Source organism: Balaenoptera ricei, chromosome 2 (assembly GCF_028023285.1).
Source record: "Balaenoptera ricei isolate mBalRic1 chromosome 2, mBalRic1.hap2, whole genome shotgun sequence".
In the NCBI taxonomy this organism is placed as follows: Eukaryota; Metazoa; Chordata; class Mammalia; order Artiodactyla; family Balaenopteridae; genus Balaenoptera; species Balaenoptera ricei.
In genome coordinates, this window is record NC_082640.1 from 187,657,486 (window position 1) to 187,680,943 (window position 23,458).

Here is a 23,458-nt window from a genome sequence, read left to right on the forward strand (position 1 = left end):
CCTCTCCCTCCCAAGCGGCGCCCAAGCACTTCTGGAGCGCTGTCCTGTGCGAGCCCTCACTCCTGTCCTTCCTGGGGAGTCACCAGGATGGAAACCAGGCCACGTGGCCTTGCCCTGACCAAACACGGCACATGGAGTGCTGGATTTTCACAATTCCAAGGGATTATGTTTAGCGTGACCCCTGAATGTTTCAACAGGGCTCCTGAGAGATGCCATTTATAAAGGCACCTGGGAGAACACAAATGCAGGCGGCATCTGAGTTCAGTGAAGGTCTGTGTGCCGGCACCGAGGGTACTGAAGGCCCAGCACCCGGGCAGCACAGCGCCAGGCTCGCGAGGAAGCTTCCCCGGGGGCGTGGGATTCCTGCGACTCCTGCATGAGTCCTCACACTGCGGTCACGGCTGCTTTCCACGACATCAGTTCTCCTTCCGAGCCCTCAGCGGAGTGATCGCCACAGAGCCCAGCTCCAGGGCACGGGGCCAAGCTCACCCCAGCCCCAGCGCCACCACTAGGGACAAGTGCGGAGTTGCAGCGGCTCCGCCCCAGCGCTGCTCCCACCCCGTGAGCGTCCCGTCCACACAGGTGTCCCTCTTGTTGGGTCTTCCCATTACCGTCAGGCATTTGGAAATGAGAGGTGCCTTCCTGGAACTCAGAAAGCAAGTTTCTCTAAATAGACTGTAAATGTAAGTTTTTATATTGTTTAAAACGTATGCATGTGAGTCCATTTTTTTTTTCTTTTAAAGAATCTCCCTTGCCTTGGACAAAGTTCACCTGGGTCTCTCCATTGGCTCTAAGGCCAGGGCTGCCCAGCCCCCGGGACAACACCATCACCCTGTGTCCACTGTCTCCCTACCCACTCTGTTTGCCAGTTTCCAAACAGAGACCCACACCCTGTGTGTCCTTCGCCTGTGGACCCTCCCAACCGGGGCAGGAAAGGGACTGAGAAAGGAAATGCATCTACCTGGAGCAGGTCGCTGAGGTCAAGGAGCATGTCTGCAAGGGGAGTCAAGGAGCAGTGCCCAGGCCCACAGGCTCCGGCCACCCGACAACTTCCAGGAGGCAGAGCCTGGCTGCAGACCTAAGCTCGGCACTGGACCATGACGGCAGAGTGAGGCAGCCGCGTCAGGGCTCACCTTCTGGGAGACCTCCGAGTCACTACCGGACAAGGGGGAGTGGAGCTGGGGTGCGGGCCTGCAACACGGTTCTTGGAGTGCAACTGCCTTTGCAGGACGGCCCCCGCATCTGTGTGGGCTCTGCCCAGCCAGGGGTCCCCTGCTCCGAGGGGGCCTCCTGCCCCGGCCTGCCCAAGAAGTGCGCGACCACACTCACTGAGTCTCACGAGCATCCACTGAGCGGCTGCCGGGTGCCCAGCAGTGTCCTCTGTCCCAGGACTCAAGGCTCCTGGGGGACAGACACACACACCAGGCCACCTTTGGTGGCCGGCAGGCACCACTACGGTACTGGTGCTTGAGGGGGCAGCTGTGGGAACTCTGGCGTGGGACCTGTCCTTGCTCTCAGCAGATGGTTAAGTAGTAACCAGAATATGTCCTAAGCGATTCAAAACTGAGCCAGACACATACACAGAAATATAAAACACAAGCCACTGAGAAAGGCAACTTGTCAAATGAAGTGAAATTAGTGTCATTCATGGATGTGCTATGGCTTTGAGAAGTGACTAAGAAATCCCCATGATGCTGAACCAGAGCCCAGACCAGGTGTCCAGAGGGAAATCCTGGGCCCAACAGAGCAAGGAGAAAGGAAGTCCCAATGCCAAAGCCTCACACCAGGCGGCGAGTGTCTGAACATGGCCTCCAAGGTCCTTGAATCAAAGGCACCTTGTTTCTCCGTATGAAGGCAGACGTTTCATCAGGGAGTGTAGTCACAGGAAGACAGATAATGCCACAGTGCAGACCAACAAACCAGTGAGAAGAACTTCGAAAAAAAGAGAAGTGAAATCACAAGAAATGAAAGGAAGACCACCGTAAATATATGAGCAGGAATCGGTGACGACAGAACAAATTAACATAACCAAGAGACTATATGCCGTAAGATTCCAACTCTAAGACATTCTGGAAAAGGCAATACTCTGGAGACGGTGAAAGGGTCAGGGGTTGCCAAGGGTCAGGTGGGAGGATGAACAGGCGGGGCACAGGGGATTTTCAGGGCAGCGAAGCCGCTTGTATGACACCACGACGGCGGACACGTGGCCTTTCACTCGTCAAACACGTGGAGCGTGGACCACCGAGAGTGAGCCCTCACATCAGCTATGGACTTCAGTTAACAGTACTGTATCAACACGGGTCCATCAATTGTAACATACAGCACACTAACATGAGCTGATCATAGGGAAACTCTGTGCTGGGTGGAGAATACGGAACTCTGCACAATTTCTTCATAAATCTAAAACTGCTCATAAAAATGAAGTCTATTTTAAAAATAATACTAATAAAATAAATGCAAAAAAAACGGGCAGAAGTTTTGAACAGATGTTTCATGAAGAGAAGCAAAGAGCCCCCCTCCTCAGCAGCTATCACAGAAAAGCAAACTAAAGCACCCCTACAACAGCAACAGATGACCGCAGCTGCCACGCCCGCCGGCAGGGCGCCCAGTGGAACACCGGCCCTGCTCGAGGGCCTCCGACCACGAGGAGAGGACAAAAGAATGTTCACAGCAGCTCCGGCACAAGAGCAAAGACCGGGAACAGCCCGGGTGTCCGTCGACAGAGACACCCGATGACCTGTCACACACTCGCCCCATGGAGACAAGACGGCAGAGGCCTGCCAGGCCACAGACCTGCAGAAGAACACACACCCGCATCCCGGACAGGGCGTTCCAGAACAAGCAAAACTAGCCCACGGGCGTCACCAGGAGAGCGGGTGCCTCTGGGGTGGGGTGCTGGTGCCGCCCTGCATCCCGACAGAAGACCTGGTCGCGCAGACACGTGCACTCCTCAGAACTCATCAAATGGCATGATGAAGACTGTGCATTTCGTTTTATGCCAATTTTACCTTAAAAGGAAATAAGAACCATAAACAAATACTGGTATCTAGTCAGTTAATAATCTGCCTGCTGAAGGGCTTGGGGGCACTGGATAGATGTCTGCACCCTACTTTGAAAAACACCAAAAAAGGACAGTCTGAGGGACGGCTGGCGGGTGGGAGGGGGCCGAGCATAGACTAGCAAAGTGTGGATGGAGCCACTGGGGTGGGGGGCGCCCACTGCATAATCAATCCTTTCAACTTTGCCACATGTTTGATATTTTTCATAATAAAATGATGGGGGGGGGAAATGTGTATATTTTAAAAAGGAGATTGGGATTCAACTTTTAACCAAGTTACAATGAAATGACATTTGCTGTCCTTGAAATGACAATGGCAGGACACCTGACCCGTGTCCACAGGAATGTCTAGACAGCCCTGGTTCCTCTCTGAGCAGGATGATCTGAATTCCGTGCTTCCTGAACGAGGCGCCCCCCTCAGGCCGCATCCTGGGCCAGAGCCCCCCAACGCCCCCCGGGCCTCAGTGGGTCCAGCTGATGGGCGTTTGGGGTTCTATGGCTTGGAAAAGTCTCCTGTCTGGCTGGCCCCTGGGCCAGCGTCCTTCCCAGCAGCCGTTCCCTTTTGCTAGGCAGCTGCGTCCAACCTCAGTGCAGAGACCCCAGACCCCCAAACCTGCTGGGACGGTAAGTAAGCCCACAGACGAGGCCTGCGTGAAGCCCTGGCTCAGCATGAGTGTAGTTCTGTCGGCCTCTCTGTCTCCCTCCCGTCCTCCTGGGGCCCAGTCGTGTTCTAGCAAGCGGCACTTCTGCTCAACGAACACCCACTTCAGTGCCTGTCCTAGAAGAGGTGCATCAGCACAAAGAAGGGTGGCGGATAAAACACCTTCAGAAGATCCTGGACGTTCCTGAGGGTCCAAAGACCAGAGTGCGTCCAGTGGGTTTAGAAAGCATGCGGCGGCCCACACTGGGCCACCACTGCCCCTGGGGCCTAGGAGTAGCTCCGCCCCAAGGGGATGGGAGACCCTCTGGCGGGCCCACACAGCACTGCTGGGAAAACAATCACAGACAGGACCCGATTTAAACTGAGACTCATTTTTGGTCAAAGGAAAAGTTTACAGAGATTTAAATAAGGCAGAAGTAAAGGTCAAAAGAACGTGATATTCCTCTACGCTGCCTCTGATACAGTGTCTCTCCAGGTGAAAAACTGCCCCTGCACATCCAGAGGTCCGAAATGTCATGTGTGTGCGTGGACGCCGCACTTTAGGACGAACAGTGAGGCCAGGGGTGCAGCCACGTGAGCCAACAGCACCCTCCTGGGGCCGTACCGGACACGAGACGGTGAGTCCCAGGAACAACGGTGCCATCAGCACTAAAGAGCCAAACCTCGACCTCCCTGAGAAGGATGACCTGCCCAGCACCCACCCACCCTCCAACCCCGCGGGGTGCCCCCTGCTCTGGCGAGCCCTTCCCCAGGCAGCCAGCACCAGCTGGCAGTTATTCACGAGCCGGCCCACAGCTCTGTTTAGAGCAGGAGCTCGCAGCCACGCCCTACCAAGGACAAAGGCCACCAGGACACCTCTCCCTGGTGTCCTGCTGCACCGGTTATCACCTGGCAGTGCAGCTGTACCTGCACAGCGACATGCAGCCCTGATGTAAGGCTCGAAGAGACCACCCAAGTCCCGGAGGCAATCCTCAAAGGGGCCGGGAGTGGAAGCAGGCATCAAGGGGAGTTACAGGGCTGTGTGACAAGGGAGGGCGGCGCCTGGACGCGGAGGTGCGTGGTGGGGGGGGTCGGGCAGCAGCCAGGAGCCACCTAGGAAAAGGAAGGGCTTCCTGTTGTGCCAGGGGGCCTGCCAGCTGCTCCTGCTCCCCCTCAGGGCACTGGCTGCCCCCACAGCAGAAGGCAGAGGTCAAGGCCACAGCCTGGAGCTCACAGAGTCCCACCCGAGGGAAGATAAAATGTAGGACTCAGGGACTTCCAAGACAGCCAGCCTCGAGGGACCCAACTGTCAAGAAGTGGGCCAAACACCATGCACTCAGGCTCCCTCCAGGCCCTGGTCAGCTCCTGCTCCGCACGGCCACAAGGGTGCAAAGGCTTAACGCCACGGCCAGCGGCAGTCAGCTTGGAGAAGAGAAAGTGGGCAGGGACCCCTGTGATGGCACTGCCAGGTCCTGCCCAGGTCCTGAGCCGAGCACATCCCAAGATGTGCAGTGAGGACCCAGACGGGCCAGCCTCCAGTGAACCCGGGCTAGCTCCCCACAACTCTCTGCCTGCCAGAGGAAACGAAGTCCCCTGCGGGCGCAAAATTATCCACAGTTGCCACAGGTTTTCAAACACTATATCCAGCACTTCGATAAAAACTTACCAAGTATGACAACAGACAGGACCAAATAACCAAAACCAAAAGAAAACTCAGACAATAAAAACAGACCCACCAATGACCCCACTGTTGGAGTTACTAAAGGCTTTCATATAACTGCAGAGACGGAGAATTTTACCAAAGAACTGGAATCTAATAAAAGAATCTAATGTAAAACCATCATTGAAGTTAGGAAGTTAATAGATGGGTTTAACAACCAGTTAGACACTGCAAAGGAAAGGATGAAAGAACTCAAGACAGGTCACTGGACAACATTCAGAGTGAAACAGAGACAGGAAAAGTAAAAAAAAACGGAATGGAAAATACACAACACAACCTGAGACATGAGGAAAGGGTCTAACGTGTGTGTAACTGGGATCCTAGAAAGGGAACAGAGAAAGAACGGCAGAGAAACTATGTCTGAAAAGATACCTCCCAAGATTTCCCCAAAACAGACAAAAGACATTAAGTCACAAATTCCAGAAGTTCTACAAATAACAAGCTGGACAAATAGAAAGAAAACCACATCTAAGTACATCAGAGTCAAACCCCTGAAAGAAAGACAAAGATATTTCTTAAAAGCAGGTAGTGATAAGAGACGGTAACCTTCAAACAGTGACAAGATGATGTAAAGCCCACTCCACAGCACCACGGAAGGCAGAAGGCAGAAGCGGGACGACAGCAGTACAGCTCCAGGAGAAACACCTGCTGCCCCAGGATTCCACACTCACTGAAAATATCTTTCAAAATGAGGACAAAACAAAGATGTTTTCACATAAAAGCTGAAGGAGTCTTTTCCTAGCAGGCATACTGTTTTTCAGACAGAGGACAACGATCCCAGATGAAACCACAGAAACACAGGAATGGAAAGGGTCAGAGCAGGTAGGTGTGAGTGAACACACTAACGGCTGGGGAAGCAGTGCCCACAGTGCCCCTAGCAGGGCCCGGGCGAGCGTGTCCTGCCAGGAAAGGCCAGCTTCTAACTTAAGGTCAAGGGCACAGGACACAGTCTCTAGGGTAACCACCAAAGCAGTAATAAGTAAATAAATAACAAAGTATTTGAAGGAAAACAGAATAACGAAATACTTGATTACTCTAAGAGGTTGTAAGAAAGGGAAAACAGAGAACAAACAGAAAATAGTAAGATATTAGAATTAAATTCAAATATATCAATAAGCACATTGAATTTAAATGGATGAAATTTTCCAATAAAAAATATTTTAAGACTAGATAAAAAAATTAGACAAATACACATAATTATGTAACCGAGCAGGACCCTATGGGGCCTTCCCAGAACAGGACTCCTCCACTTCACCCAAGCCCTCCATCTGCCTTTTGTCTGTAGAAAAACTTTAGTCAAAGAATAAATTTAACCAGAGCAGTGAAAAAAATTGCAGAAAGAAAGGAAAACAGTCAAGCAAGACAAAATAATACCAATTTGGCCATTAAACAAAGGCAAGGACCTTTAGTTCCTCCTCAAGGGCAATAGGTACTATTCTGAGCCACGCCCTTTGAGCTGTTTTGCAGATACTGAAACCCCCACCCGGTGGAAGAAGTTAACTGCATGGTGACCACAAGCCTGTAGACCCCAGACCAGTTGGAACCAGAAGGCTGAGGATGCTGACTCCCGATTACCTCACCAACAACCAATCAGAAGAGCGTCCAAGAGCTGATCGTGCCCCCACAACCCCCTCCCCCACTCTGTCTTTAAAAACCTTTCCCTGAAAGCCTCTGGGGAGTTTGGCTCTTTTGAGCATTAGCTGCCTGGACTCCTTGCTTGGCGCCTGCAATAAACCCTGCACTTTCCTTCACCACAACCAGTGTCAGTAGGTTGGCTTTACTGTGTGTGGGCAAGTGGACCTAAGTTTGGTTCAGTAGCAATTATATGCTGCTTATAAGAAACATACCTTAAATATATCGCAAAGCATTGAATTTTAAAATATGGGAAAAGACAGACCACGCACATACTCAGCAAAAGAAAGCGGGTATAGTTATACTAACACCCAACACAGTAGAATTTAAGGGGAAAAGCGTTTGGTGATAAAGAGGGACATTTTATAATGTTAAGCGTCATTTCCACCAGGAAGATACAGAATCCTGAATCTGTATCCTCTTAACACAGCATCAGAATATAATGGGAGGGCTTCCCTGGTGGCACAGTGGTTAAGAATCCGCCTGCCAATGCAGGGGACACGGGTTCGAGCCCGTGGTCCGGGAAGATCCCACATGCCGCGGAGACACTAAGCCCATGCGCCACAACTACGGAGCCTGCGCTCTAGAACCCACGAGCCACAACTACTGAAGCTCACGCGTCTAGAGCCCGTGCTCCGCAACAAGAGAAGCCACCGCAGTGAGAAGCCCGTGCACAAGAAAGAGTAGCCCCTACTCGCCACAACTAGAGAAAAGCCCGCGCACAGCAACGAAGACCCAACGCAGCCAAAAAGAACAAAAAATAAATAAAATAAAATAATAAAATAAAAAAATTTATTTTAAAAAAAGAATATAATGGGAAACAAACAAGATAAAAGGAAAAGTAGATAAAGTCCACATCTGCAGTGGGAATTTTAACACTCTTCTTTAGAACAAGGGGACTGAAAAATCGGCAAGGATGATTTGAACGGGACTAACCAACTTGACCTAATGGACATTTATAGACTGCTCCACCCAACAGGTGCAGATACCCATTCCTTTGAAGTGCACATGACGCGGCCACCAAAATAGACCATGCGCTGAGCTGTAAATCAAATCTCAGCACACTGGGAAAAAAGGGAAATCATTCAGTGTTTGTCCTCTGACCACAATGGAATTATACTAGAAACTGATAATACAGAGATAACTAGAAAACTCCCAACTGTTTTCAAAACAAGTGGTACACTTCTAAATGACTTAATATCTAAAGGAAATAAAAATGGAAATTCGAAAATATTTTGAACTGATCATAGTAAAAATGTTACACATCAAAACTGTGTGATGTAACTAAAACCTGCCTAGAGAGAAATTTATAGTCTCAAATGCTTGTATTAGGAGAAACAGAAAAAATGAAAATCAAGAACCTAAGAAAGCTGAAAATAGTCAATTAAACCGAAAGAAATTAGAAGGAAAGAAATAATAAAAGTAAATCAATGAAATATAAAATAAACGTACAATACAGATAAACAACAAAGCAAAAGTCTGGTTCTTTAAGAAGGCTGATAAAAGCTCTGGTGAGGCTGTAGAGAAACTGGAACCCTCCTACACTGCTGGCAGGAATGCAAAATAGTCCAGCTACTTTGGAAAACAGTCCAGCAGTGCCTCACAGAGTTAAACACAGAGCTCCAATGATAGCTTATATGATTCCATTTACATGAAATGTCCAGAACAGGCAAACAGAGAGTGGCAGAAAGCAGGCTGCTGCTCGTTTAGGACTGGTGGCATGAGAGACGTCCTTTCCGAGGCGATGACAGTGCTCTAGCATTGACTGTGGTGACGGTTGCACACTTGTGTGCATGTAACTGAAAACCAGTGACTTGCACAACATATCGGGTGAATTTCATCTCAACAAAGCCATTACCAAGGAAAAGACTAATAAAACTGGCAACCCCTAGCAACACGGATCAAAGAGAAAAAAGGCAAAATTACAAACATAAGACATGACAGCGGGGTCGTCACTACAAGTGCCACAGACACGAAAGGGAAACCGGGAATGTTAAGGATAACTTTACTCTGATACATCTGGTCTCTGAAGTGACACAGACAAAGGCTTTGCAAAATACAACCTAGCAAAACTGGAATGAGAAGCAGAAAGGCTGGATAGTTCCACACCTACTATAGAAATTGAAGCCACAAGGACGATCTTACCACAAAGAAAGCTAAAGGCCCCGATGGCTTCGCTGTGAGTTTTCCCAAACGTTTCAAGAGGACGCAGTACTGGTCACCGCTGCACTGCCCAGGGTGCAGAGCGCGAGGGGGCACCTCCCAGCGGTGTCGGGGCAAAAGCACGACTGCGACACACCCAGCTGACGAGGGCACTGCAAGAAGACAGGCCACCAGCACAGCTCCGCCCAAAATATCAGCAATACCTGGAGAGGGTAACTTGGCATGACCACATCTGGGTATGCAAGGGTGGTTTAACCTTAAAAATCAGGCAGTGTGCTGGTCCAATGGTTAGGACTCCGAGCTCCCACTGCAGGGGGCCCAGGTTGGATCCCTGGTCAGGGAACTAAGATCCCGAAAGCCACGTGGCGTGGCAACCCCCCCCCCCCACCACAAAAAATCAGTCAGTGTAATTCACCTCGGCACAGATTAAGGGGAAGAACCCCACATGATGATCATACCAATACATACATAGATGACTCAACACCCTTCACAATAAAAGCTCCTGGCAATTAGGAAAAAGGAAACACCTTCAACCTGTTACCTGATAAAGGTATCTTAGAGCAGACGTCTAAGGCAAAGGGCTGGAAACGCTCTCCGGAGCCAGAACAGAGCCGAGGATGCACCCCCCCCGGCCCCCGCAACCCCTTCACACCCCACAGGGCACCACAGGCGTGCAGATGGCCAAGAGAAACACATGACAGGCATACAGATCAGAAGGGAGCAACTAAAACTGGCAGCAGACACAACTGTATACGTTAAGAAAACAAAACAAGAGGGCTTCCCTGGTGGCGCAGTGGTTGAGAATCCACCTGCCAATGCAGGGGACATGAGTTCGAGCCCTGGTCCGGGAAGATCCCACATGCCGCGGAGCAACTAAGCCCGTGCGCCACAGCTACTGAGCCTGCACTCTAGAGCCTGCGAGCCACAGCTACTGAGACCGCGTGCCACAACTACTGAAGCCCGCGCGCCTAGAGCCCATGCTCTGCAATGAGAAGCCACCGCAATCAGAAGCCCACACACCGCAACGAAGAGCAGCCCCCACTAGCCGCAACTAGAGAAAGCTCACACGCAGCAACAAAGACCCAACACAGCCAAAAATAAATAGAAATTTTTAAAAAAGAAAAAGAAAACAAAACAAGACATCCCAAAGTTCAATTAGTAAGATTACTCACTGAATTTTGTATTTTTAGATATAACATCAACATACCTCAACTGTACTTCTATACACTGGAAACAAAAGATACCATTTACCTTAGCTCAAAACACAAATACTTAGGAATAAAACTAACGAACAAAGTGTAAGACCTCCTCATCAAAAATGAGAGAAAGCAGAGAACACCTCAAGAAATAAGGGAGGGCTTCCCTGGTGGCGCAGTGGTTGGGAATCCGCCTGCCAATGCAGGGGACACGGGTTCAAGCCCTGGTCCGGGAAGATCCCACATGCCACGGAGCAACTAAGCCCGTGTGCCACAACTGCTGAGCCTGCGCTCTGGAGCCACAAGCCACAACTGCTGAGCCTGCATGCCACAACTGCCGAAGCCCGCGCGCCTAGAGCCCATGCTCCACAACAGGAGAAGCCGCCGCAATGAGAGGCCCGCACACTGCAGGGAAGAGTGGCCCCTGCTCGCCGCAGCTAGAGAGAAGCCCGCGCGCAGCAACCAAGACCCAACGCAGCCAAAAAAATACAATAAATAAATTTAAAAAGAAAGAAGGGATATTGATAGGTTGGAAGATTCAGTATTGTTAAAATGAATGTCAATTTTCCCCAAATTGATCCACAAACCCCAATCAGAATCCCAGAAGTTTTTTTTACAGAAATGGACAATCTGATTTAAAAATTTATACAGAAAAACAGAGGGCCACGAACAGCCCAGACACCCCTGAGGCAGAAGAAGAGCTTGGATTCAAGGTCTCATGCCACAGATCCTGAGACAGGTTATAAACCCGCCATACTGAAAACAGTCTGGTATTGGCACAAACAGACCAGCAGAAGGGGTCAGAGACAGCAGCAATAGACCCCCACCTAAGTTCAAAACAGTGGTGCCACCACTGTGCGCTGGGAGGAATGGTTGTCAGCAGATGGCACCTTGTCACCTGGACACCCAGTGGAAAGCAGCAAACTCTGACCATCTCCTCACAACAGACACGCAGACCAACCCCTTAGAAGTCCTCAATCCAATGGGAAATGTAAAACCAAAAGTTTCCAGAAGGGAACACAGGAAAATATTTCCAGGATTTGGGGCAAAGATTTCTTAAACGGGACACAAAAACATTAATCACAAAGGAGAAGACTGATAAATTGTACTTCATTAGAATTAAGAACTCTGTTCATCAAAAGATACTGCCGAGGGGCTTCCCTGGTGGCGCAGTGGTTGAGAATCTGCCTGCCAATGCAGGGGACACGGGTTCGAGCCCTGGTCTGGGAAGATCCCACATGCCACGGAGCGACTAGGCCCGTGAGTCACAATTGCTGAGCCTGCGCGTCTGGAGCCTGTGCTCCGCAACAAGAGAGGCCGTGACAGTGAGAGGCCCACGTACCACGATGAAGAGTGGCCCCCACTTGCCGCAACTAGAGAAAGCCCTTGCACAGAAACGAAGACCCAACACAGCCATAAATAAATAAATAAATAAAATTTAAAATTTAAAATAAAAAATTAAAAAAAAAAAAAAAGACACTGCCGAGAGGTGGAGGGCAGCTAGGACAGGGAGGCTACCTTCCACGCAGACGCCCAGCCCCGGCCTCGGCCCAGGACATGCCTGCTGGACCCCAGGGTGTGCCCATGCTCAGCACCACTGGACGCTGGCAGGCAGGACACACTTGCCAGCAGGTCACAGAGCTCCAGAGGCCCGAGGCTGGCCAACACTGGGCGGTCCTCTCCATCTCTGCCTGGCATGGGTTTGAATTTGCAACTTCCTCATGCCCAGTGATGCTGAGTGCCTGCTGATAAACGCTAATCAGCCACCCTGAGGCCTTCTCTTGACCACATACTCTCTGCATGATACCATCATGATAGATGCATATCATCATATTATACGTTCGCCCAAACCCACATAATGTGCTACACCAAGAGTGAGCCCCAAGGTAAACCACGGACTCTGGGTGATGATGAGGCATCACTGTGGGTTCACCACTGGTAACAATGCTCCGCTCTGGGGGATGCCCATCCCGGGCGACGCTGTGCATGTGTGGGGACTGGGGGGTATGGGAAATCTCTGTACCCTCCTCTCAATTTTGCTGTGAACCTAAAACTGCTCTTAAAAATAAAGTCTATTTAGGGCTTCCCTGGTGGCGCAGTGGTTGAGAATCCGCCTGCCAATGCAGGGGACACGGGTTCGAGCCCTGGTCCGGGAAGATCCCACATGCCGCGGAGCAGCTAAGCCTGTGCGCCACAACTACTGAGGCCCACATGCCTAGAGCCCGTGCTCCGCAACAAGAGAAGGCACTGCAACGAGAGGCCCGCGCGCTGCAACGAAGAGTGGCCCCCACTTGCCGCAACTAGAGAAAGCCCACGCACAGCAACGAAGACCCAACACAGCCAAAAATAAATAAATAAAATAAATAAATTTATTTAAAAAAACAATTCTCTTCAATTCTTAGGCTGTCCCTGGGGAGGCAAGCAGAGGGGGAGGGGCGGAGGGAAGCAGGTAATGGTGGGCTGGGGAGAAGGGAGTCCCCAGCTGCACTGCCCTCCAAGAAAGAAGATCCCCAGGTGAACCTGAGGAGAGGGACAGAAGCTCAGTCTGGAAGCCCACCCCCCACCCCAGATCTGCAGACCTGAACCGCTGTTAACAAGACCCCCGGTGTCTGAAGCCTGGGAGAGAAGAAGATCTGAAGGTCGCGGTGGGCAGGACACTGCTGTGGCCGTGGGCAAGCTCTACACAGAAAGGGTGACAGGTGACAGCAGCCTCCTGGCCTAGACCATTGCTAGGGCTCACCTGCTCATACACAGGCCTGCTGGCAGCTCGGCTGGAACCCAGTAAATACCAAAGACTTAAAAAATAGCTGTGGGCAAAAACACACCTCCCATGGATGTGTTTCACAAAAAGTTGCAGTGGGATTTCCCTAGTGGCACAGTGGATAAGACTCCACGCTCCCAATACAGGGGGCCTGGGTTCGAACCCCAGTCAGGGAACTAGATCCCACATGCATGCCGCAACTAAACGTTCACATGCCACAACTAAGGAGCCCACGTGCTGCAACTAAGGAACTGGCAAGCCACAACTAAGGAGCCCACGAGCCGCAACTAAGGAGCCCGCCTGCCACAACTAAGACCCAGTGCAACCAAATAAATAAATAAATAAATAAATAACTTCCCTGGCAGTCCAGTGGTTAAGACTTCGCCTTCAAATGCAGGGAGTGCAGGTTCGATCCCTGGTCAGGGAGCTAAGATCCCACATGCCTCAAGGCCAAAAAAATCAAAACATAAAACAGAAGCAATATTGTAAAAAATTCAATAGGGACTTTGAAGATGGTCTATGTTAAAATAAAAAAAAAAAAGGGAGGGGATTCCCCTGGTGGTCCAGTAGTTAAGACTCTGCGCTCCCAATGCAGGGGGCCCAGGTTCGATCCCTGCTCTGGGAACTAGATCCCGCATGCATGCCATGACTAAGAGTCTGTGTGACGCTACTAAAGATCCCACGTGCCACACCGAAGATCCCACGTGCTGCAACTAAGACCTGGTACAGCTAAAACAGATAAATAATAAATAAATAAATATTTTAAAATACATAAATAAATAAATTTTTAAAAAGCTGCAGTAACAATCTGGACACGCAGCTCGGGAAGACGCGCTGGCCGGGTCACCTGCCCGGCAGCAACAGGGGTGTCTGCTCACAGCCTGAAAGTTTCTGCCAAATGCCCACCCAGGGACGGACGGTCTCGAGAGCAGGTCTCTCCTCAGCCTGTCCCAGCGAGGGCTTTACCCTCTGTGGGTCGGGGAGGGGGAGGTGCTGTCTTCAGGGCCAGTGCAGCCCCAGGCAGCAGAGACAGGAGGGCAGCCTGGGGCAAGGAGAAGAGAGTGAATCAAGCCTTCAAATGCACTCTAGGGGCTTGGAATTTACGTGGAAGAAAAGGAGGTGGCACTGGCAGGGTGGCAGACACAGATCAAGCCAGGGGGCCGGGAGGGTGAAGGAGCAGGAAGGGGGGGTGGGAGCCCAGGCCTGGCCAGCACAAGTCTGGGGACCCCCGCTGGGGGATGGGGGCAGGGGAGTGCTGTCAACCAGAAGAGGACAGAGAGGACCGTGTCACACTTGTGCCCCCCCCCCGCCACCCCCCAAACGGCCATCCTGAGGGGACCACCGGCAGGCCCACCAGCCAGAGCGCTGGACTCCCCGCACACTGCTGTCTCATCTTTAACAGCTTTACAAGGTCAAAGTCAGGGCCACAAATGCACCTGTTCAAGGTGTACAGTTCAATGGCTCTTAGTCTATTTACAGAGCTATGCAAACATCACCATAATCTAACTTTAGGACATTTTTATCCCTCAAAAAGAAACCCCCCAGGGGCTTCCCTGGTGGCGCAGTGGTTGAGAATCTGCCTGCCAATGCAGGGGACACGGGTTCGAGCCCTGGTGTGGGAAGATCCCATATGCCGCGGAGCAACTAGGCCCGTGAGCCACAGCTACTGAGCCTGCGCGTCTGGAGCCTGTGCTCCGCAACAAGAGAGGCCGCGATAGTGAGAGGCCCGCGCACCGCGATGAAGAGTGGCCCCCGCTTGCCGCAACTAGAGAAAGCCCTCGCACAGAAACGAAGACCCAACACAGCCATAAATAAATAAATAAATTAATTAATTAATTTAAAAAAAAGAAAAGAAACCCCCCCAACCCCCCAGTCACCACCCCCAGTCCCCGACACCCACGGATCTGCTCTCTGTCTGGATCTGCCTCATCTGGACGTTTGGGTCACGTTCCTCTGCAGGCGGCACGCCGCTCCACCGTGTGGGAGGCACCCACCCCTCGGGTGTGGGCGGGAGGGGCGGGGCTGCTGGGCCCGCCCACTCTCCTCCACCCGGGGGCGGGGCCAGGCCTGGACCCCTGGACGAGGTGCCCGCCCCTTCGCCCCAGGGGAGCGGGAGGAGCGCGAGGCCGGGACTGGAGCGCCGGGTTTCCAGAGCCCCGCCCGCCCTTACACCTGTGTCCGCACCCCGACCGCCCCTGCGGCCCCCGCGGCTCCGGCTCGCGCCACGCTCAGGAGGCAGAGCGGGGCCCTGACCCGAGCGCCCGCACCTCCCTGCAGCCCCCCGGCTCCCCACCCCGCCTGAGCCAGGCCAGGGCAGGCCTCGCCGCGGGGCAAGGCGGTGACCACGGACGGAGCTCCACCGCGCCACCTCGTGGGGCCGCCAGGGCGCGCAGCTTCATCCCTTCCAGCAACAAACGCTCCTTTTATGCTGAAACGGTACCTTTCAAAAACTGAAAGACACTTTAATGAAAGATTCTGATATTGAGGGTCGCCCACCCACGCACACTGTCCCCAGGACCCTTCCAGCACTCCATGCAAACAGGGGCGACGGCCAGGCCACCCGCCATCGGGGAAAGCCTGCGCGGCACACGGAGGGAACAGCAGGAGAGGAGAGAGCTCAGAGGCCACCGCTCCCACGAGAGACCAGACGCCGCGGCTCCCACGAGAGCCTCGCAGGACCGCCTCACAAGGAAGGGTGCGGAGAACACGGAGCTGCTCCGGCTCAAACCATGAAAGCGGAAACGCAGGCCTGGCTGGAAGATAAACTCTCCCAAAGCAAAAGGTAAGTAAGTGGGGAACAGGAAAGGAGACCAGAAGACAGGTCAGCAGGGCAGCAGAGTGAACAAAGAAGACACGAAGGGAGAAGCCACAGTGACTCCAGAAGCCGGAGACGGGAGGCCACGGGGGAAGGGCCACTGGGGACACCGCACGTGGACCTCTGAGCCTGAAGACAAACAGGAGGTGCTGCAGCTCGGAGAGCAACGCAGCCGTCCGTCCCTCACAGAGGGCCCAGGACCAGGGCATCCAACTGTTCCACAGGCGCGCGGGACGCAGGAAGACTACGGGCACCACTGTCCAAATGCTGCGGAGACCAATTTGCAACCTAGAATCCTGCCAGACTATCCCCAAAGCTTGGGCAGAAGGAAGACCACAGGAGGTCAGATGCTCAGAGGCGCCCGGTCTCAGAAGCCACGGGGGACGCGCTGTCACATAAGGACGAGGACACAGGGCCAGGAGCGTGGGTCCCACAAGGAGAGGCGAGGGGAAAAGAGACACGAGGAGGCAGCGAGAACAGAGGCCAAGTGGAGGGGCCAGAAAGCCCCAGAAGGCCCTCTTCAGGAAGGCGCAATGGACAGAATTCCCGACGCACGCAAACGCCTGCAGGGCAGCCGAGAGCGCCCACCGTCCAGGCACAAGGAGAGAGCAGAGCACCGTGCTCTGGGAGAGGGCGAGGCTGGCGAGGAGGGGGCGAGGTCAGCAGCCCCGCGGGACACCGGCCTGGCTACAGCTGGCCAACCGCAGGAGGATGCTGAAGAGTCCTCCCCAGGGGCCGAGGGGGGACGGGCACCCAGCCGCCCAGCTCCTCAGTCTGTGGACGTCTCGTGTCCGTCCAGACGGTGAACCCAACAAGGTGCTCCCATTAAACACAAACACTAAGCTACTGGGACACAGAGCCTGACAGCAGAGGGAGGCTGACCGGGAGCCAAGACGGGGTCCTCCAAGAGGTCCCCAAACCAAAGGATACGCGGGGTGCCTTCCGTCCGGCACACCAGGTAGAGGCAGGCCGCGATCACGTGGGCCATCTTCCGGCCACGGGTCAGGTGCTTGCTCACGGCCATCTTGAAGAAGTTGAAGGCTGTGTCCAGGCAGTGTTGGTTCAGCTGCAGCTGGTTCCCCAGATGATGGATCTGACGCCTCCCTAGGACACAACATGAAACGTTACCGCGGGTTCCCAACTGTCTGTTAACTGACAACTTCGTTAAAAATAAAAGGGTCACACGACCGCCTCAGCCATTTAAGATGGAGAGTAAAGATTTACCCTTTTCCTTTTACACTTTTAAGTTCACTTTCTGCATGGGTTCCAGTAAAATTTTATGTATGGACACTGGATACAAATTTCCTATTATTTCACGTGCCGCGAGACGCTCTCCTCCAGGCTGGAGTGGCATCAGCTCCAGGCCCGGGAGCAAGGGCCCTTCTGAAGGGCCCTGAGCTCTGGGTGTCTGGAAAGGGCTCTGTGCAGGCCGGCCGGCCTGGCGCTGAACACCGTTAAACAACATGGCCCGCAAGTTCCACACACTCAACCTCAAACGCCGGCTCCCCGTGGCTGAGCTCCCCAGGCTCTACCTCCTGCTCCCATGGCCGGGGGTGGGTCACGCCCACCCAGCCTTCCCTAAGGCCCCCACGCCAGCCTCAGTGAGGCCACGTGCAGCACAGGCAGACTCGGGGAGGGAGGGGCGCGGGCCCTCGCACGGCCAGGATGTCAGCTGACCCGGGCCCCAGTCTGCGTCCGCACCTCTTCCTGAAGCGAGGCCGTCTCAGAAGCTATGGGCCAAAAGGCAGCAGCAAGAGAGGAAGCAGACGTGCTGCCCACACGCCAGCGGGTCACGGTGGGCCATCCAGCACGCGGCCGCGCGTCGCCCTTGTGAGCCGGAGCGTCCACAGCTTCCTACGTCTCTGCTGCAGGCCCAGCCCACGCCCACCTCCATGTGCTGTGTTGGCACAGCGGGCAGACAGGTCCCAGCACAGACTCCAGTTCCACCCAGTGTCCTCGGCACCTGAGACCCTCTCTCCTCTGGCGAAGGCCGCCCTACACCGGGCCAGGGACCTCTGCTTCGCCCACAAAGAGCTAACAGCCGATTCCGCTGCCCTCTTTGACAAGGACCATGGGCTCAGGGAAGCGAGGGCTGTGAGGTCTCCTCCAGCCTCGTCTGCTAATGGTCTGGCCCACACACCCCACACACGCCAACACTGACCGCCGGCCAAAGGTGGGCACCCAGGGAGCCAGCGCCCCGGGGAGCTGGCCACAGGCACGCAGGCTGGCAGCCAAGGGACGGGCCTGACGACCATGGCATCAGGCAGTCAGCCCGTCCCATAAGCGTCCCTGCCCTCTGTGGCCCTGCTCCCTCGACCCCCAGCAAAGCTCGCCTGGAGCCCACACAGCGCTGAGGCCTCTGGTCAGGCTGAAGTGACGTGGGATCACACTCACCGCGCCAGAGCCAAGGCCGGGGCACAGCCGACATACTGACCGTCTGGACAGAAAGACAGGAAGGGTGGGCACTGGCTCCCCGTCAGCACTGCACGCTCTCACGCCAGACGCGCCAGACAGACAGACAGACAGACGCGGTCCACGCCACAGCCCAGCCAGCTCGGAGGTAAACGGGGCGGCCGACGGGAGACCTGCTAATGCCGGGGGCTCGCTCCCAACCAGCTCCTCGGTGCGCATTTGGGAACTCCCGCCACGGAAGGTGAGAGAGAGGTGCTCCCCAGAGGAGCTCACAGAGGCCAGGACCCAACCCGACGCCCCACACCACGGGCCAGGGCCCCCCAGCAGCTTGGGGGGCTTGAAGTCATTGCAGTACGTTGTAACATCTTTACTGCAATATAACGCACATACTGTAAAACTTACCCACTTAAAATGTTTTCAGGTGAGTGGTTTAGTATGTTCCGAGTTGTGCGACCCTTACCACACTTCGGTACATTTTCATCACCCGAAAGGAAACCCTGTACCCACTGGCAGTTACTCCCCACCCCCCCCAAATGAGTTTTTAATTCACGCAAGCTCAGCAAGCACAACTGGCAGACTGAACAAGTCACATGACGCAGGCGTGTGTGCAGCTTTTAAATGCACGAAGGTGTTATTAACAAATGCAAACTCATGTAAAACAGACTCCTGATTAACTAACCACAGCTTCCTCTCCTTGAAATAGTAAATGAATGCAAAAAGGCAACGCACTAGCACACAGGGTGTTCAAATTTTTGACATTTTGTAAAAATAAGGCCTGCTTCTCCCTTTGAGACGGTGGCCAAACAGCATCCTTCCAGGACTGTGGTGACGGCAGAGAGCACGAGAATGAACACAGAGCAGCATGCGGGCAGGCAAGTGCCCCGGGAACATGTGGAAGGAGGGTCTAACCTGGCCCAGCTCAAGAAGCTAAGCCATGACACCACAGGGCTTCCCCCAGAAGCCTCCCTCGGGCCGGAAGGACCTTCACAGTGCCAGCCGGGCCTGTGCAGCTGGCCTGACTCACGGTGCACTAGCATGTCACACCCATCCCCACGCAGCGACACACTAGAAGCCACTCCCATGATCACATCCAGGGGCGCTCAGAAGCCAATGGGTGCCCCAGGTGGGCTATAGATGTAAAGAGTTCAGTTTAAGACCCACATTCGTATAAATGTGGACTAACAACTGAGAATCTGTAGAAAACGCCAACATGAAGAGAGAGAAACACCAAGCTCCACAAGCCAACTGCTAACAGAAGAGAGCTTTGCAAGCCGCATCATAACCTCAAAATACTAGAAAGATGTCAATTCATAGAAATGTATGAATAGGCTGTAATTAATAAGACACAGTCTGGGGCTTCCTTGGTGGCACAGCGGTTAAGAATCCGCCTGCCAATGCAGGGGACACGGGTTCGAGCCCTGGTCTGGGAAGATCCCACATGCTGCGGAGCAACTAAGCCCGTGCGCCACAACTACTGAGCCTGTGCTCTAGAGCCCGTGAGCCACAACTACTGAGCCCGTGCACCACAACTACTGAAGCCTGGGCGCCTAGAGCCCGTGCTCTGCAACAAGAGAAGCCACTGCAGTGAGAAGCCCACGCACCGCAACGAAGAGTAGCCCCCGCTCGCCGCAAACAGAGAAAGCCCATGTGCAGCAACGAAGATCCAACGCAGCCAAAAATAAGTAAATAAAATAAATTTATAAATAAATCAATAAAAATAAAAAGAGAGCTAGGAGTTGGAAGAAGGTTCCCTCCCAGAATGCAGCCCCAAAGGAGAAGGGCAGCGGCCAGGTGACAAACCACAGAGGGAGGCTCACTGCTGACATGGGCAGGCCTCTCCCTCCAGACAGGGAGCAGACTTTTAGGCAAGAAGGATTATTAGAAATAAAGAGGGCATGTGATAAGAACATACGAACACCACAGGAAGAAATAACAATCCTACACAGTGTGGAAATTAATAAGGGACAACCTCGTGTAAAACGGAGGCGGGAAGCCCTGAAGGGGGCGCTCTCACACCAGACCCTCCTTCCCAGCTTGCTCTGCGCCTCTGGGCAGGAAGAAGCTGGTGCGCTGCCCCAGGAAGAGGAAGGAAGATTTTCTCCCGGCCCAGCAACAGCCCAGCCAATGAGAAACCGCCACCACCCTCAACTCTCACTTTCCTCCAATGGAGACTGGAAAACCTTCAAAGCAGCCCCGCCCAACTTCCTCCCCCCGCCCCCCCCCCCCATAAAGTAAGGCTCCTCTCCTTTGTTGCAGGACTTGCCTGTGGTTTGCCATAGCTTGCGGGTCCCGAAATGCAATTCCCCTGCCTCTCCCGAGTAAACTCATGTTGCTGGTAAGGTAACTGGCTGTTTTATTTGAAGGTGGGCAACAGTATGGACTTAATAACTTACCTTCAAAACATACAAAGTAAAACTTGACAGAACTAACAGGAAAGGGACAATGCTACCTGACAGAATTCCGAAGACTAAAATGGTGTGGGGATGAGGGCCTTAGCACGAAAGGCGCTGCTGCAGGAAGGATCTGCTGAGGGCCACTGGGAGCAGCAGGCAAGACTTCAAGGAGAAGCAGCGTATTGCACAGCCACTAAGTTCCTCCCTACAATCTTCCAGTAACGTGTGCACATTAACATCCCCCCTCCCCGGGGAGGTGGACTCAGTTTCCCTCCCCTGTCTTGAGTGCAGCTGGACTCAGTGACTTGCTTCTAAGGGACAGAGGATGGAAAAGAAACACGTGAGACATTTTGTGGAGGACCCTGGCAGTGATCTAGGCCAACATCACCTGTGACAAGTCATATGACTTGAGGTAGCCCTGCTATGGGGCAAAGAGAAAGGTGCCACGTCTCTGTGGGATCTCCCCCAGAATCCACAGCAAACTCAAACTGAGGGACCTTCTATAAAACACCCACCCAGGACTCTTCCAATGTGTCCAGGTTGGGAGAAACTGTCACAGATGGGAGGAGACTATGGAAGGTGAGGCCACATGCAGCCCGGGAGCCCTGATTGGACCCTGAAGCAGAGAGGGCACGAGTGGGCAGACCGGGACGGGGAGCCAGGTGTGCAGTGTTGTCAGCAGCCCTGTACCACGTGCCACACCTTCTCAGTGTGGGTCACTGTGCCGAGGTTATGGACCGTGTCTATGTTAAAGGGAAAGCTGGGGACTGGAATGCTCAGAGTGCTATATCTGCGACTCTGCTTAAGTCTGCAAGTCTGACACTACTTTAAATAAAAACTTTTAAAAAACCCCACAGAACTAAAAGGAGAAATAGCTATCTCTAGCACAACATGGTAAATCAACTATACTTCAACAACAACAACAACAAAAAACAAACAAAAAAAGAAATAGCTATCTCAAAACTTGAAGGTTACAGCTAGACTAAAGCTTAGAGAAATGTACAGCTTAAATGCAAATATTAGAAAAAGAAAGCCTGAAAAACTGATGAAGTTTCCAACTTAAGAAGCCAAAAAAGAATAACGAACTACACAGAAGATGTGGAAGAAAGGGAATAATAAAGAACGGAACCCAATCAAATAGAAAACAGACAGCAGAAGATCAACAAAGCCAAATTCACTCTTTGAAAAGAGTAACACAATTGCTAAATTGATAAATTCCTAGCAAGATCGATCAAGAAAAAAAGGGATAAAGCATAAATTACTAACGTCAGGAATAAAAGGAGAACATCACTAAAAATCTAGGAAACACATTAAAAGCATAAGAGAATATTATGAAAGACTACGACAACAAATCTGAATTTGAATTACTGCAACAGATATTAAATTGAGAAGCACATCTCACCAAAACTGACAAGAAGAAATAGAAAATCTAAGTGGTCCCAGTAAACTCCTATTTAAAATTGTCCTGTTAAAGAAATGTATCTGTAATTAAAATCTCCTTACAAGGAAAACTCAAAGCCCAGATGGCTTCGCTAGTAAATTCTTCCACACATTTAAAGAAAGTGGTAAATCACACATAGCTCTTACAGAGAACAAAAAAAGAACAATGCATCGAGACCCAGTGAGATTTATTCCAGAAATGTGGGGTGAGCTTCACATTCACAAAATCAGTGTAATTAATTACAATAACAAAATAAACAGAAAAAATATATAATCATTTCAATAATACAAAGAAGCATGTGACAAAATGCTAACATCATTCTCAGTAACAAAGAAATACTGACCGCTTCCCATCACTGTCAGGAACCAGACAAGAACACCCAATCCCACCATTCTATTCAGCACCTCACTGCAGAGTGCAGCAACACACAGCAATAAAAATGTAACAAAGCCCTGAAAATAAATGACCACCATAAAGAGGGGAAAGGAGGAAGCAATAATGTCTAGTCCCAGACCACATGAGTGTTAGTTAATGAAGAAGGAGAGAATTTATAAACTATCAGATTTCATAAGTAAATGGAACAATTCTCCACAAATTGCTCTATAGATTCAATGCAATCCCAATCAAAAAACCAGCAAGTTTCCTTTTGGAAACCAACAAGCTGATTCTAACATTTATTTTGAAATGCAAAGGAGCTAGAATAGCCAAGACAATCTCGAAGAACAACAAAGCTGGAGAACTTACACTACCACGTTTTCACTGGAATGCGCAGTAATCAGGACAATGTAGCACTAGCTCAGGACAGACAGACAGACCAACTGACAGCAGTTAAAGAGTGTGTCTGTGGTGTCTCACCAGAGTCTGGAATTGACTCCTCCGTCTATGGTCACTTTATTTATGGCAAACGGACCAATGCAATTGACTAGGAAAGAATGGTCTTTTTGATAAATGGTGTTGTAACAACTGGATGTCCACAGTGAAAAATGCAAACCTCGAGGGAGCGGATCAAGATGGTGGAGGAGTAGGATGCGGAGCTCACCTCCCACAGATGCATCAAAAATACATCTACAGGGGCTTCCCTGGCGGTCCAGTGGTTAAGACTCCACGCTTCCACTGCAGGGGGCACGGGTTCGATCCCTGGTCAGGGAACTGAGATCCCACATGCTGCGAGGCATGGCAAAAAATTTTTAAAAATAAAAAATACATCTACATGTGGAACTCTCACAG

At 52.1% G+C, this 23,458-nt stretch overlaps 1 protein-coding gene across 7 annotated transcripts in view; it reads right to left on the reverse strand.

Annotated features, from left to right (window-relative positions):
- The window catches only part of BRF1 (BRF1 RNA polymerase III transcription initiation factor subunit), a 71,918-nt gene that overhangs the window by 28,387 nt on the left and 20,073 nt on the right, over positions 1 to 23,458 (reverse strand). For 3 of the 7 annotated variants that reach the window (XM_059915158.1, XM_059915160.1, XM_059915157.1), the window contains 2 exons: positions 16,916 to 17,089; positions 962 to 993 (listed from right to left, as the gene is read on the reverse strand). In XM_059915158.1, coding sequence (XP_059771141.1) covers positions 962 to 993; positions 16,916 to 17,089 — 206 coding nt within the window. Of the gene's footprint in view, positions 1 to 961; positions 994 to 9,195; positions 9,310 to 15,070; positions 15,168 to 16,867; positions 17,090 to 23,458 lie in introns of those variants that run through there. The other 4 variants (XM_059915159.1, XM_059915167.1, XM_059915161.1 and 1 more) reach the window with 4 other exon arrangements.